General features: G+C 40.5%; 1 protein-coding gene across 1 annotated transcript in view; it reads right to left on the bottom strand.

The window, feature by feature from the left end:
• The window catches only part of CSTF3 (cleavage stimulation factor subunit 3), a 77,104-nt gene that overhangs the window by 5,887 nt on the left and 53,931 nt on the right, over positions 1–17,286 (bottom strand). The window contains exons 4-15 of the mRNA XM_032791669.2: positions 11,889–11,921; positions 11,300–11,397; positions 9,439–9,505; positions 9,317–9,351; positions 9,085–9,211; positions 7,604–7,681; positions 7,238–7,400; positions 6,541–6,650; positions 6,035–6,151; positions 4,070–4,144; positions 2,460–2,603; positions 2,269–2,371 (exon numbers count right to left, since the gene is read on the bottom strand). Coding sequence (XP_032647560.1) covers positions 2,269–2,371; positions 2,460–2,603; positions 4,070–4,144; positions 6,035–6,151; positions 6,541–6,650; positions 7,238–7,400; positions 7,604–7,681; positions 9,085–9,211; positions 9,317–9,351; positions 9,439–9,505; positions 11,300–11,397; positions 11,889–11,921 — 1,150 coding nt within the window. The remainder of the gene's footprint in view (positions 1–2,268; positions 2,372–2,459; positions 2,604–4,069; positions 4,145–6,034; positions 6,152–6,540; positions 6,651–7,237; positions 7,401–7,603; positions 7,682–9,084; positions 9,212–9,316; positions 9,352–9,438; positions 9,506–11,299; positions 11,398–11,888; positions 11,922–17,286) is intronic.

Here is a 17,286-nt window from a genome sequence, read left to right as displayed (position 1 = left end):
TCAATAAACCTTAATATACAGCTACAGCTGTATCAATATGCAAGTCAATCCTACTGCCGTGGTATCAGGAAATGGAAAAACCTCCTGTATAGACCTCTCAATATTTTATAGATACTGTGGTGGAAATGGAGTTGTTGTGTAACATGAATACCGTGTTGTGACCTGGTTATTGGGTTTTTCACTGTATGAGTATGTTGGTTTAGTTTAATACTAGGCTATTGGAAAAACAAGCAGGAAACAGGACAATAACTTGAGATAACCATCCATCTGCCAATAAGGTACAATGCAGAAGCCCTTTGCTTTGATGGTCTATCTCTGACTGCCTGCAGAGTTCCCCAAACTGGTTGAGGGCAGCAGGGTCCAAGTCTGAACTCAGGAGAACAAAAATCTAAACTGTTTTAAAAGGACACCCCATCAAATGGTGAAAACACAGTTAAGGGGAAACAGTCTGACACCCAGACCAAGAGGTTCGGGTCTGGCTAGAGTCTCTGTAGGGATGGTATGGCTCTAGATAAGAAAGAGATGCAAATAGACCTACTGTTTTAAAATCCTTTTTCTCTTATGCTATGCTTTATTTCTACTGTTAAAATCAAACGATACTTTGCTTTGAAAAAGGCTGTCTGATCAGTGTTTGCACCACTGACCACAAACTCCTGAAGGAAAAAAACTGCAGATACTAAACCCACTTGGTCTAGCTGGATTCCAGGGCACAGTAGCCCAGATCCTGGTCCAAGAGTAGGATTCCACCCCAAAAGAGGTAAAGACTCAAGGCCTGACATCTGAAGGGGTGCACTTAGAGAGGGGTCAGGGGTGCAGATAGCCCAGTAACCATGACACCTGCTATCCTGTCCTGCTGGTGAAGTTCCAGCTGACACTGCGTGTAATGGTACATAGTAAATTCTTATCTATTTATCTGATTTCCCCCAAATCCCCTTATGCCAGCCAGATAGTTACAACAACAACAACAACAGGGGTGCTATTTTCAAAAATATTTAGTGTGAAGCTCTTTAGCACTAATATTACCTGTGTTCAGAAAAATCTCTTAAGTGAGCAAATGGACTGTTTGCTAGTATGTGATGTCACAAAGTCTTTGCTTTTTTCCCCTTTCTACATCTGCTCTTATGAGAATTTACACAAATATTCATTTTCTCAGAGGGATGTTAGGGGGAACTGGATTTTTGTACAAACATCTCCTTTATTCAAAATCTCTCTTAAACAGAGAAAATAAATGAAGCGTGCCAATTGAGCTATTAAATAATAACTAAGGGTTACACTGTATCATTTAAATTCCAGTGTAGAGAAAGGAAAGTGGTGCAAGCATAGGCCCAAATGGACCAGAATGTGTGGATGGATAAGCAACATCACCCACAGCTGTGGAAGCCCCTCCATGTGAGCTCAGCAGTTTGGGGATCTGATGAATCTTTAGAGAGCGTGGCTGGGCAGGGAAGGAAACTAGGGAGTTAGGACAAGCCACTCTCCCGCCTCTTCTCTGAATCTGTGAAACACCACAGCAGCTACACACACAGCCGCCATTGCAACCCCACAGCTTTGCTTCAGACAGCTCCAGTTTCTTCTCTGTTCCATTAACTCCCACACTGAGTCCTGCAGTGGCAGAGCCCTGCTGCTAGCCACACAACGGGTACACTGACACTGCATACTCCCTTTCCCCTTGCACATGTATGGCTTTGTATGCCCCTCTTATCAATGGCCTTTGACAGCCATAGCCCCCTGCCCAGGAAACGCTAACTCTAAGTTGTCAGTTAATTCACAATACTACTTTGAATTTTGCTTTTCCCATCCACTGTTGGAGAATGAGTTTTATTTGTACTTGTGAAGGTCAGAAAACTGGACCCAGAATTCTGCAGTCACTACAGGAAAGGGTCAATCCATCACTGCTGTTGAGTACTTCTGCAGACAGACTTTTTAACCCCCTGTGAATCCTTGTGCCCAAGGAGTTAGATTTTCCTAACATGTTTTCCACTGTCAACTACAGATGGAGTGAAACTGCCACAGTGGAAAGTACTTAATGACTTGGAAAGCCCACTCTGTATAGCGATGAGACAATATGGAATCTCAATGTCAATTCACTTCTGGATCTTCACAGTGCAGAAAATGGCACTTTTGTCAAATCAATCACACAGGTTTTGTGAAGAAGATTACTGCCCTGTAGGAAAGAATTCAAACCAGTATGCAAACGTGGACTGAAGCCAAACTCTGAGAGTGAAGGTTAATGTTTCATTAGTAGCCCTCCCAGTTCCCAAAGCTTACCATTAAGGTGAGACAGATAGTCAATGTATGCCAGTACATATTCTGGAATGTCTCCATATTTCTTCAGCCCCAATTCAAAAATCTTGAAGGCCACTGACTTGTCCTGCAAATGTTAAAATAGCATTATTAACTTCAAAAAGCAACACAACTATTAACACTTCATTAATCCCAAAGAATATGTCTGAGTTTACCTTACTACAGTAATACTCCATCAAAGCTGCCGTAACATAGACATGATGGCGGGTCCGGGCATCCTCTCTCGCTTTCTTAAATATCATTCTTCCAGATTTGATGCCTTCTGCCCGTCTTGCAAATTTCATATATTGTATATATACCTAAAATACACATGATGATTTGTTCAGCACACAAGATGATATCCAAAATATAAAAGTATTCAGATATGAAAGAGATCCTTTGGTCATATCTAGAATCCACTCCAGCCACAAAATATAATAATTCATAATAGAAACAACACGTTCAGATAAGGTAGCAACTAAGAGGCAGCATCATTGAATATATACTGCGCCACAGCTTTAACCTACCTATTTATTTTTGACATTAGGCCTGTGTAAAATTACAAGGATAATCAATATTAAAATTCTTGAGGCAGAAAAGGTGGTTAGGTAGGTATGAATTTACCTAGGCTATTGCCTTAAGGGAATTACAATTATACATAAGTCATCTGCTGTTTCTAAAAATGGCAAGTATCTTATAGCGATAACAGAGCACAAACAGGAGGCCATAAGACCCATCACTGAAGAAGCATGCTATAAGTCTGTTCCAACATTTACCAGTCAGTAACGAGATCTGAAATACCACTCATTCTCTCCTGTTGGACTGATATTTTTGATGTATCATCATGCAAATAGCAAACATATGGTAATTAATTCATCCAGTGGCTGATCTGTGGTGTGTATTCTCTATGGACTTCAGTCTCCTTTCACTTATTCTGGGTTAAATTAGGAGTAACAACATTGATTCAACTGTAAAACTGGTGAGAGAGAGAGAATCAGGCTCTGGGAGTTTTACAGAGATGCACTTGCACTTGAAGCTGCATTATGATCTAGTAAACAGAGACTTGGACTGAAGTTAGAAGACCAGATTTCTGGCTCTGCCACCGCCCTGCTGTATGACCTTGGACTTGTCATTTTACCTCTCTGCACCTCTGTTCCCTTCCCACTCTGTCTTATCTATTCATAATATAAGCTCTTCAGGACAGGAACTCTATCTCACTATGAGTTTGTACAGTGTTAGTACAATAGGCACTATTGTAATACAATTTTCTTTTTTTCCCCTCAAAGTGGCAGCGTAGTACTAATAATCGGTATTTATGCAGTGTACTTCATCCCAAAGTGCTCCATAAACTTTAAACATAAAGCACCACTGCATTGCATCATCCACTGGGGCAAAGAGTGGCAATCAATGGGTAAAAAGCACACAATTTAGGGAAGAGGAAGTGATATTTTGGTCAAACAGCAAATGCCTACTCTTACAAAGCATGTCATGGGATCTTCATCGTCCATTTGAATGGATATGGCTTGCTGTAGGTTTTTAAGGACACAGAAATTAAAGTGCATGGTACCTAATTTATCTACCTTGGAAGACTAAAGGGCAGAGTCACTGACCCTGATGGAATTTGAAACTGTGGTTTCCAAGAGTCTACATATTCTCAACCTAATGCTTAGTCCACTAGTCATCCACTCGAGCTATTAACTGATGAGAACGCTACCCATTCTTTGGGTGTACTGAGACCAATATTACTGGAAATGTGGAAAAACTGAATAGTATAGAATCATCTTACCAATGTGGGATCAATATCTTCAATAGCCAAGAGCCGGTTATATATGCTGTGCACCTTCTCATACTTCATTCGACTCTGAGGAAATAAAATAAATTGAGAAAAATCACTAACATGCTTCATAATACTAGACACACTGAAGTTCCTGGAAGTCTCTCTCTGCCGCTTTCTGCCTCTACCTACTTGTTTGGAAGAAAAGAAAAAAAAAATTAAAGAATTAAGTAGAAATCTGAATATTTCGAACATATTTTTGGAATTAATAATATAGAAATATTTTTCCATTATATTACTTTAGCCTAGAAAGTATCAATGTAGGCTGAGAAGTTTGGCAGAATTAATATTATGTTTATATAGTACAGGGGTAGGCAACCTATGGCACACGCGCCGAAGGTGGCACGCAAGCTGATTTTCAGTGGCATTCCCACTGCCCGGGTTCTGGCCACTGCTCTAGGAGGGCTCTGCATTTTAATTTAATTTTAAATGAAGCTTCTTAAGCATTTTAAAAACCTTATTTACTTTACATACACCACTAGTTTAGTTATATATTATAGACTTATAGAAAGAGACCTTCTGTAGTCGGGCGTGACCGGGGCTCAACCCTCCTCCACGGCGGGGTGGAGGGGAGCCGCACCGGCTCACCGCAGTCCGTCGGCCTGGGGCCCGTCCCTTGCTGGGGTGCTGAGGGGGCCGACAACAGTTAGTAGGAGGCTCCGGCCCTGTCAGTCGGGTTGGGCACGAAGCCAGGAGTCTATATAAGCCCAGGCCCTTGGACAGGGCGGGGCAACCACACCAAGTTAGGCTCAAGCTGCAGGCAGGGCTGAGGCGACAGGACAACAGTATAGTAAATATATAAAGCCCAAGCCTTAGGCCGGGCGGTAGGCAACAACACAGTTAGGCTCAGGCCTTGCAGCAGCTGAGCGTGTAAGGGCAACCGTATATATATATAAACCCTAAGCCCTTGCAGGGCGGGGCAACACACACAGTAGGCTCAGGCCTCGCAGCAGGGCTGAGCGACAGGCAACCAACTGTAGATGGTCTCCTCAGGCAAGGGAGGGAAGTCTGCCACCCTTAAAGGGGTGGCAGGGGGAACGCAGGCCCTCCCACTCCACTGCGTTCCAGCCCGGGCCAGCAGCGATCAGCGCCTGCTGACGGTCAGTGGGGGATCCTGACCGAAACACACTGACATGGGCTCAGGCGAGTCTGCAGCCAGACGGGAGTCGGCTGCCCCCGGGCCACTTCCAACCTCCCCCTCACTGGGTACCTGCCCTTTGCCAGCGTCGTCCGGGGGGTCCCAAATCATGGGTTCCTCAGCAGGCTCGGCAGCGGGAGGTCTGGTCCACTCCTCAGGGTACCCGGGTTCGGGCGGTCCAGTCCAGTCCTCAGGGTACTGGGGCTCGGGCGGTCCGGTCCACTCCTCCACAGGCCGAGCGTCAGAGGGCTCAGCCGGCCTCTCTGGGTACTGGTCCCAGGGGAGGTCAGGCCAGTACCCCTCCGGATACCGGGCACGGGGTAAGCCAGGCCCAGCGGGAGCTCGGGCCTCAGTGTCTACCTTCTCTGGCAGCCTCCTCCTAACTGAGGGCTGGGACCGGGCTTTTATACTTCCTGTCCCGCCCCTTGACTTCCTGAGGGCGGGGACAGGCGGAGGAGGCCTTGGACTTCTGGTCCCGCCCCTTGACTTCTGGGGGGCGGGGATAGGCGGCCGGGCCTCCGCCTGGGGCCGCAGGTTTTTTGGCCTGTTCCCTTCAGGAGCGTGGGGGAGGGGGGCCCTCTCGCTACACCTTCTAAAAACGTTAAAATGTATTACTGGCACGCGAAACCTTAAATCAGAGTGAACAAATGAAGACTCAGCACACCACTTTGGAAAGGTTGCCAACCCCTGATATAGTACTTTTCAAGCAGATGAGATTTTGGAGAAAAGACATCTTGTCCCACTGGAGTTAGAGTCAGTACTGAAATCTTTATGCTCACCTCTTCATAGTCTGCATATGCAAAGTACAGAAGCATGTTCTTCTTTAGTAAAGTGCTGATCGCTCTTTCATAAATATTAGCAGCCTCATCACTGAATAGTTTAGCATTGTTCATGTCCTATGATAAAGAAATATTGTAACAAAATTATTTAATACTGATGACACTGAAGACAAAATTAAGATCTGATCCGGCAGGCACTTGTGTACATGATTTTATTTATGCGAGCAGTCTCACGGAATTCAAATGGAGTATTCGCATGCTCATGTACATAAGCATTTGAACGGTCAGCATTTACAATGCTACTATATGTACTAACCATAAAGGGCTAAGATTTAAACTATTTAAAATATTTAATGTCAACATTATAATTGCATTTCATAACTCAAAAGTCTCTAAAATAAAATTAATTTTTAATATTATGGAATACTATTCAGAATTCTAAAATTTACGTACAGTTTGAAATGCTAAAAGTGTTTTCTCCCCTTTGGCCATATCCATTCCCTTACCCCTTTCTCAGCTAGCAGCTTACTGGATTGCTCAAGATACTGTGCAGCCTCGTACCAGATATCTGGATGATGCCCGAGGACCAATAGGCACTGCTCATAAGCAAACATAACTAGGGGAAAAAAGTCAAAGTGATAAATATGCCTAGCAAAAGAATTTGTATGACTGTATATTAATAATTTACATATGTAACTTAATTAACCAGCGTATCAAACACAGAAGTATCAGATAATACAGTAGATTCTACTAATACCCAACGTGGCTTGTGGCCAGCCTGCCTCTCTTCAGGACACTACCCCAGTTGTAGTCAGTGGAGATACCCATGCAAGATCCCCTCACTATAACAGAGAGGGGGTGACTGGAAAAGTCTTCTGCATATGGGCCTGACACCTCCCATCACAGTCTGAAATAGCCTATATTTGCAGATTTTCCAGGCCTGCTGTAGGTCATTTGCAGCCTGGCCTTTGAAGGGAGTTAAGTCAGGTTGAAGTACTGACATAAGTGTTGCAGTGTTTGTATGTAGAGCTGGAATGGGGATTAATGAAGAAAAAACATGATGTGACCAACTTTGGGCATACCAGGATCATTGTCAATGTTAAGATCACTTCATTTCTTCAGCTGGTCACTCACGATTCTCAGCAATAATTCTAAACATGCTGCAGAGTATCTATGACTGATTCTGATATCTAATCATGTTACCTCTTTTTGTTATGAGAGTTTGGTCTTCTGTGCGCAGTGGATTACTTTTTTCCCACTGGATATATTTCTTCCACATGTCGACCTGCTGAGCCTCTTGGGGAGTATTCTGTGGGGGGACGGAGGGAGCATTGCGATCCAGACCTTTCATTACAGTCTCATATTCCTGAAGAAGAGGTAGACAATATTTTAAGTTGTAGAGAGAAACAGACATAATGAAAGTGACTGCTTACAGGTATGCTTAGCATTTTTGTCCTATGAAAATATCAATTCTAACAGCCTACCAAACAAGTAGCTCAACTAGGCTTAATGCGTTCTGGCTTTTATGGAACTAAACAACGTAAAAATTAAATGAACAGGAGTCTGTACCTTGGCCACACGTCTAGCATTCATATAATCTCTACTCCGATCTTCAATCATTTTTTTAGCTAAGTGAATATTGATTCCCTGGGGAAAAAAAATGAACAGCAATTGAAAATACACTATTTTACAAAAAATACAAACTACTGAATTTTATTTTAGAGAGAGGAAGGGCCCTGGAAGGGGATATAAAACTATTTAAGTATGTTCAACAGAAGTCTTTTAAAAGGTATGGACATCAGAAAACAACAAATATCTTCCAATAAATGTATGGTAAGTGGCCAAGTTAGGGAACAAATACAATCTGTTTTTGGCAATTCAGTTTTGGGAGTAAAATGTTTTAGTCATTTATATTACAAAATATTTGTGATTTTTCACTTCTAACATACATATGCCTTAAGCGATGCTTGACTGTGCATGAAGGATTCACATTTAGACTTCTAAACCATTAGAATAAACTTTACATACACATTCTGGGACACGAGACTGAAATTTTGTCTTTCCTTAAATAATGATCAGTCCACAGTCAATCACAATTCCTTCCCTCTTTGCCCCTTGTCCTTTACCAAGTGAAGCTCATCTCTGACGGCCAGCACATCACAGAGGTCAGAGCCAAGGCCCTGGCTCCCCTCCCTGCTCACCTATGAGGGGTTAAGAGTAACAGCTCCACAGAATCTGCTCTGCCCCACTAATATAGACTGGCAATCTGGGTACTCAAGTAGGTGAGTAGGCTTTGTGCACATTTATTCCCCTAGGTGGGCATATAAAACAAGTTATAATCTTGACCCTTAAATAGATATATTAATTTTAAATTTCTGAGAAAGATAATCATATTCTTTAAACTCATCATGCCGTACATTTAAATGAAATGAAACTCCCTCTGTATTTGCTACTTAAAATGCCTTATACACCAGATTATTAATTAAGGACATAAACTGGACTAGATCCTGCAAATATTACTGTCTTCTGCAATTTGTTGAACACCATAAACTTCTACTGAATTCAAGCCATAAGGGAACTCTGTGGGGATATGGCACCTACTGAGTACAGATCAAATAAGACCCTAAACACCAGCACACTTAGATGTTCAAAAGGCTCACGTTTTTCTTGACCTTTCACAATGGATATCAATATTAAAAAAAAAAAAAATTTGAGACTAAAATTCTCCAATACAGCAGACAGGAAACACATGACACTATATGAAAAGGGAAAAAAAAATTATGTTTATCCAGAACAAATAGTCTGTAAGTGAAGAAATATTAAAAAAACAATCATCACACACAGGTACCTACTTTGTGCCTGTAAAATTCGTGCATGGATGCACAAAGAACTCACCATTGTACATGCAAAAGATGCATTGCACTACCTTTTAATCTGTTTGCACACATGTAATAGGGTGGACACAATTCTGGGACCAACTTTTAGTAATTTTTAAGACAGGATTTTCTAAACAAACCTGAAATCACAAACAATTTTATTTTCTCAGTTACCTCTTCATATTTGTTATAATCTCTCCAGAGTTGTTCAATGTTGATCATTGGGTTCACGCAACCTCTCTGGTAAACCCTACGAACAGCTGTTATCCTCTGGTTTTCTGCATAAGATCCAACTGCCTCTCTAAATAGTGAAGTGAGACACTAACATGTCAGTAATTAAAACACTAACTTATATAAACATTAAAATTACATGAACAAACTTTTAAAGAAATACTTCAGTACTTACACGCCTTTCAAAAAATTGATGTAATCCACCCAGATCTATGTAAAAAAAAGAACAGAAAAAAATCAAATCAACAAGCACTTAGTACACTAATCAGAAATAATTAGACAGATAACGAAACATACCTGGTATGACATGATTTCCATGCCAATCTTATCCAAAGCGAAGTCATATGCCTGAGCCATTTTTTCTCTGAAAAATGCCACAATATTGAAAACATTCAGAGCTGGGACTAGGTTTTATCAATTTTAATAAATAGTATTAATTTTAAAAAATCTTTTAGCAACAAAATCTAAATATATATTTAAGTAAAAAAGGCTAGTGCCGTAAAATAGGCATTTGGTTTCCTTAAATTCCTGGCATTCTATATTCAGACAATTAGCACAAGCAAGGAAGTTAAAAGGAAAACTGACTGGCTCAGTGCACTGATGGCAGTACATAATGCTCTCATGTGCCTGGGCCTCTCTTCTTAGATGACTAGAGCTCACATATGCCATGTGCACCAGCAACAGAGAAGATATGGCCAATTGCTCTATAAATATTCCTTGCTGACTGATTTACTTAGTGGGAATACCTGAAAGAGATTAGGAATCCCTGAGAAAAGCAACAAAAAGCAGTTAAGGGCTAAAAGGAGTGGTTTTATTTTGAAATGCCCTTCTTCCCCTCCCTCCATAAAAATGGCTTATTTTTAATAATCAAAAGATTCCATGGACATTTTTTTTTAAATCTTTCAGCCATCAACCCCTTGCCTCCCCTCCCCTCCCCACCAAAAATTGTAATTTTGTTTTCACTCTCCCTTTTTCCATCTTCCCACCTCCCTTTTCACCCCCTTCCCCACACATTTTGCTACTGAAAAAAGGGTTAGGGAATTACAAGACAAAGGAAGGTGATGAACAAATACCAAGAAAAAAGTGATTTCTCTTTTATTACTGATATTTTTAAAATAAAAATTGATTTTCTTCATGAAATTTATTTACCATTTTTAACAGCACTAGTAATGAGTATGTATAGCTAGGTTAAGTGATGACTATGTGGAGAGAACATGACAACAACCTACAGCTATTTAAAGTGTAAACATTAAGGCTATGTCTGCACTACAAGCACTACAGCAGCGCAGCTATGGCACTGCAGCTATGCTGCTTTAGTGCCACTGTGTAGACGCTTCCTGCGGCAACAGTTTTTCCATTGGTATCACTAATGCACCTCTCCAAGCAGCAGTAGCTGGGCCGACAAAAGTATTCTGCAGTAACCTAGTCACATCTACATCAGGGGTTAAGTCAGCTTAATTTTGGTGCTTGGTGGTATGAATTTTTCACATCTCTAAGTGCTACAGCTACATCGACCTAACTTGTAAATGTAGACCAGGCCTTAGGATGAAGAGGAATTATTTAGTGCAGTACACAGGAGTATTAGGAGAAATGGGATGAAATTAAGGAAAGAAAAGTTTAAGATTAATATCCAAAATTTCTTCCTGACACCATGATGTATTAGAATAGTCTTCCCAGGCCTTGTCAAAACTAGAGTTCTTCAATTGTTCCCACCTTGAATATTGTATCTTGATTAAAGCTAACACTTGAGCTGTTTTACTTGACCATCAATCCTGGTCTACAGAAGGCTTTTATTATTTGCCCCCACTGACCAGGAAATTTAAAATTAGATTAGACCAGGCAAAAGAATGTATGATAGGGAACAATCCCTCATTAACAAGAAAATGCACAGGACAATTTACTTCTCTGGTTGTCTCAAGGAAGCAACTTTATCTGCTATTTTATATGGAGCATGAGCATGGCAACTGCCTACCAGAAAGAATCGAGGGAGAAAATGGTTTTGGAACAGAGAACAGGCGATATCTTATAGCTCCATTATGATCAGCTCTCCAGTCTCAGAGTCAGGTTTGTCAAGACAAAACCCCTGTTCAATGCCTTGTAAAGGAAAAGAGAATCACCATCAAAACTAAAGAATTTGGAACAAACCATTTTTACTTACTTGTAACTGGGTAGCTTTCCCTTGGTTTCACGTACATATGAAAGGTAACACTTCCATAAATCGATGTGTAGCACTTTCATAAGGCATCTCTGAAACAACTGTTAGCATGTGGAGAAAATGTGATCAGGAATCCAAGAACAGAAATTAGGTTTTTATATTATCTCTCAGAGCGCCTCAATCAAAACCTTCTCTATTATTCTGAGCTGAAATTTACTGGAAAGAATAACCTAAATTACCAACTGATTTGGTAAGATTATCTTCATGTTCAGTAGTCAGACCTGGAGAGGTATAAAATGCAGGACAATTGTTCTGGTGACCCCACTGTTTACAGTGTGTGGACAGCAATAAAACCCACTTTCGTGATCATACTTCTAAGGTATCCTTGGATAAACTGGATAAAAAAAGAATGACTCAGATAAAATATTCAATGCAAGCTGCAGTTCTTTCCAATCTACCACCCTAGCCTAATGAGATGATACCTGGTCTCCTTATAAATATATATTTCATATGTAAGGTCCTTGGAATTTTTTTGTTTAAAAAACAAAATCTTAAAAATTACATAAAGTATAAAATTTATTATTGGACTCACCTTTTCTACTTTGTCGTAATTTTTTGCTTTAATCTGTAGGGAAGCAGAAAAGAGTAAGTCGGAACAATCCTATTTTTAAAGGTAAAAAGTAAATTTTATATTTGCAGTGGTGAAACTGTTAATTTGTCTTTGTTTAGAGTAATAGTGAATTCTACTCCACTGCTCTAGCCACTAGGCCACATTGCCTCCCAATATTTCAACACAAAATAATTGCAGTCAAATGGAGGTTTACTTCATTGACTTCCAACAGGACCAGAATTTTGGCCTTAATGAACATCCTTACTTGTATTCTGTATTGGAAGTCAAATTTTCTAAGTTGGACACTTACTTTAAGGTGCTAAATTGTGGACTTAAGTGCACAAAACAGATACTAGTTACCTCTGTGCCCATCTAATCATCTAGATCAGGTTCTGGGCACCCCACCTTAACCAACCTAGTTTGAATATTGAGCTAAATGGGTCTTTTCTTTAATCAATCCACTATAACATTTGAATGTTATGTATGAATATGTTCTGTAACATATTGCTGGCAAACATTAATACATTATGCTGAAAAGTGTATGTGTTAAAATAAACCTCTTGAAATGTTCAAACAAGAGTATTCTTGAGCAAATCCAGTAAATTCATCTCTCTCTCATTTGTGATGTCATATTATTTATCATTTGCAAGTATGTTCGCAAATTCTACAAATTTCAGCAAGAGCGATTATTCATTCCAACTCCATACCAGAAGAGTGTTATTTTCCTGTTAGAAGTTTCAGTCACTGAATTAGAAAGCAGAAATATCCAGGGATTTATGTGACCAATCATTCACTAACTGAACCTGATTTCTGAGTAGTCAGAGTTAAGGCTACTTTTTAGTAACGGGTATTTTTAGTAAAAATCATGGACAGGTTACAGGCAGTAAACAAAAATTCACAGCCCGTGACCTGTCCATGACTTTTACTATATACCCCTACTAAAACTTGGGCCAGTGTTTCTCTGTGGGAGGTCTGGGGGCCCCAAGGGTGCTGGAGGAGAAGGCCCAGGTCCCCCACTGGTGCTGGGGTGGAGAGGCAGATGGCAGTGCATGGCCTGGGACCCCTCCTGGTGCTGGTAAGGGGAGGTTGATGGCAGCGTGCAGCCCAGGACCCCCGATGGCGCTGGGAGTGGGGGTGCAGCATAGCCCAGGACCTCTTCTGGTGCTGAGGAGGGTTGGCAGGGCAGGCAGGCTCCCCACTCAGCTCCAATCAGCATGTCCCTGCAGCTCCTAGGGGGCTCTACGTGCTGCTCCCACTGCAAGTGCCAGCTCTGCAGCTCCCATTGGCTGGCAACTGTAGTCAATGGGAGCTGGGTGTAGGGCCGGCGCCTGCGGGCGCGGACAGCGCACAGAGCCCCCTAGCTGGTCTGCCTAGGAGCTGCAGGGACATGCCAAGGACTCCTCTAAAGGTAAGTGCTGCCCCGCACCCCAACCCCCTGCCCTGAGCCCCTTCCCACACACCCAAACTCCTGCAGGCAGCCCCTGAGCCAGCTGTACCATCCACTGCAGAAGTCTCGAAGGTCACAGAAAGTCATGGAAGCTTAGTCATAGTAAATAGTTTTCAAACAACCAAAAGGCTCAAACTTGTTTGGTTGGTTACATTATTCAGTTAATATTTACAAATAATAAATATATTAGAAAAATTAAAGATCAGTTTGTGAATGTTCACAAACAGGAAAACGGCTAAATTTGCGAACTAGTTTTATGTGAAATAAGGAATTTGCTCTATAGTTCAGAACAAAATCCTGCTTTTCTATCAGTTACGGAACCAGTCTTATATTATGCGGAAATGACTGTGAACTGCCAAAAATGTAAGCCCAAATCAGCAGACCTCGGCTTTCAACCCATAAAGTTTACATTTTCACAAAGCACAGCAGTAATAGTGATCTCTATGTGAGGCTGCTAATGACTAGCCTTTGGTGTCACCTTGGACCATCTATTCCACTGGCCAGGAAACAAATGGTCCTGGTCAATATTTATGAAGTAAACCACAACAGAGTAAAGTGCAGTTCCCAAAAGCCCCAATCAGGATCAAGGCCCTACTGTCCTAGGTACTGTCCAAACATATAAAGACCATGTTCCCTGACCCCCCAAAAAAAAGAGAGAAAAAAATTCTACCAAGAAGTCAGAGAAACACCTGTTGCTTTTCACTAGTAACATGGAGACCATCTGTAACCTCTAGTGGGATTTTGAAAAAGTTGATGTATGTATTATAAATAACTGACGGCCCTGGAATAAATACACAGTTGAAGTCTCATAGACCTGCTTATAGCTTAACTGAACTGCAGAATTACAGTCTGTGACAAACAGATCCTCTCAAGTTTATCACAGCCCTATATTTATGCTGTACACAATTAGTCCAAAATTACTACAAATATAAAATCAAAAGACAAAGGTCTCATCTAATTTTTAGCCCATTTGTTCCCACATAGTTCTGTGGTTGGAAGTTCATAAGGCTAATAAACAAACTAAGTTATGCCTGTAAGGCATCTCAATATCTTCATATAAAAGTTCAGCTTGATGCTAAGATTCCTTCCTATTACAGAAACCATCCCAAGAACTGCAGCCTCTGGTTAGCTTTATAGTCTTATCAAACTAATTGGGATAATGCATGAATCTGTGATTTTGGTTTTGTTTAAATAGTTGTCATTTCTGCCTTCCAGCTTTATTTGCAGGAGCACACTGAATGCATTTTTGAATGTTCAGTTTAGTCCTTAAGTATCTAGCTGGAATGGGTACTTTGTCTTCTCAGGACACTGAGGGCCTTATATTTTTACCACTTCCAGAACTGATTATACTACCCTTTCCCCTGGCTTACCAGAAAATTTATACAAAAGACGGCTGCTAGCTTTTTTCTGAATCACAGATGGTTTTCCAAGCCAATCAGCCAAGTTTGTGCCATTTCTCTGACATTCAAAGACAAAGCTCACAAATCCCAGGAGAAACACAGAACTAGGAGAGGGATGAGAGAGCCCTTTTCCTTTAATTTATACAAACATCTCCACACGCAAATGGAGCACTAAATACATTAACACGCATCTTTGACTTATTTATGAATCTGGTAAAAAAGGGCAGCAGTACCATAAAATCCAAGGGACAGAATCACAATTCCACAAAGCTGACTGCTAATGAACAGTAACTGACAAATAGTATTATATCATCTTACGTACGCCTGCCCTTAGCTGTGGACCTAAGTCTGATTAGACATGCAGATGAACTCTGTAGTAAAACTGAGCAGAACACATACAATAAATAATAAGTAACAGTGTCATCTTTCTAGGATTAAAGCTATGAAGGAACCTTCCCCATGAAAGAAAGGAGAAGGGACATTAGCCACTTCCAGAATTCATCCTGTGGGGCCCAATATATTTCCATGCATATTTAAACATTTACTAGAAACACATGGGGCTGATCTATTGACACCCAAGTAAACATTTTACTAAAGCCACCTCCAAAAGCTTGCCCATATCCCATGAACAAAACAAACTATTTTAATTGAGCGTTACCAACTTCAGCAAACTTCCTGTGAATCATGTGCACCTTGTCAAAGACACAAAAAACAAATTGGTTGCTTCAATATTAACACAGACATTTCAACAGTAATATTTCTTTATTTACCTTAAAGTGTGAACTGCTTTCCTAACTTATAAAGGCTGTAAACAAACATGAGATATTAAGGAGATCAATAAACCCTATATCTTACTCTTGATTTTCACTGGAGCCTTTACAGTCTCAACATGGCACCTGCTCCCTGCTTAATACTGAATCCAACTTAAGGTCTTGATTTTTCAGAATTTCAGTGTGCAGAAACCCATCTATCATAGGACTGCCTCTCCTTCCTTGACCTGACCCTACCAGCAGCAGGGATGCTGGAGCTGACTCTACTGAAATTGAGATTTGCAAGTGCGGGAGACCTGCCTTCCTCAGTATCTGCCCCACAGCTTTCTACAAGATATTTGTTGATCATGGATCTCATGACCTTACATTTCACTCTTAATACTGCTCTCATAACACTTTATTTCATCCAATAACTGCCTAACAGACAGTGAAACACATACCCAAGTAGAAGGCTCACAGTGTTGGACCAATAAAGGATAGCAAATATAGTTTTACTGACAGCTTTAAGTAAATTTGTTGCTTTTCATGACACAGATGAGCATGTGGTAGATAAAACAACAAGGAGTCCTCCTGGCACCTTGGAGACTAACAAATTTATTTGGGCATAGACTTTATTAGTCTCTAATACCACGAGGACTCCTTGTTGTTTTGCTGATACAGACTAACATGGCTACCATTCTGAAACCTGCCACTATGTGGTAGTTAAAATTGATTTTAAAAGGCTGCATTTTACAGGGCAGGTTGAGCTATGTTCAGGTCCACAGACTAGAAGACCTAACCACACAGGTACATATGGACTAAATTGGCATAAATATGCTAAGCTATTAGCAGTCACTCCTTAAAGTAGAAGGCAGAAAGTCTGCAAATGTAAGTTCCATCTGTGTTAGAAAAAAAATATGATTGCAGTAAAAAAAAAAAAATTCGTAAACCAAAAGGAATGGAAATTATTTAGCTTGAACAGCTATAAGAGTAAAGTACCCTGCTCCTGAATTTCAGGCTTAGTCAGAGCCAGCAATTTGGTTCTCTTTGACATTAAGGCCACTGCCCATCTAGGTTTATAAAAAGTATATATCATTATATCCTCATTTAATTAACGCTGTTCTCATGTAGCAGTGCATATTTTAGACCTTTCTCATTTCATTTGTAATATATTCTTCATGGCTCTTGTTTAGTTATAGACATTAAATATTATGGAAGGGGTTCATACTTTAATGGAAAATTTGCAAAGATCTTATTGCATTCTTTTATTTTGTAACTGGAGAGAAAAGTGATGGGATATTTAAAAACAAACAAACAAAAAAGTTTGCACTGTAAATCCTATTGCTCTTGTTTTTTCAGTGCTTTCAACATTTTTATCCTTTAACTATGGAGCCACAGGATAAAAGCTCTTGGCCTTTTCTCATTCTCCATGAGGAGGTAGGAATCCATGATGACACAGCGAGCAAGGTCTGTTTTAATGTACTTTCCTTATTATTTTAAAACACTAGGAAGATAGGTTTTAAAAGAGCTTGCAGAAAGCCTCAAACAAACATTCCTATTTATACACTCTACTAGCTCCCATTCATTTAGCTTCCACACAGGGAAACAGGGATTTTGGATCAAGTATTGAAGGAAATATTATTTTGGGTTCTAAACTTTTAAAAGCTGCATCAACAGTTCCAGTTACCCTTGCAGCCTCTTACAATTCATCTGAATCACTCTCTCCTGCTGAATCTTCCTCTGAGCAGAACCCTAGTTTCCATTTATTCTCCCTTGACTTGGAA

Source organism: Chelonoidis abingdonii, chromosome 4, assembly GCF_003597395.2.
Source record: "Chelonoidis abingdonii isolate Lonesome George chromosome 4, CheloAbing_2.0, whole genome shotgun sequence".
Taxonomy (NCBI): Eukaryota; Metazoa; Chordata; order Testudines; family Testudinidae; genus Chelonoidis; species Chelonoidis abingdonii.
This window is presented reverse-complemented; position numbering and strand designations above follow the sequence as displayed.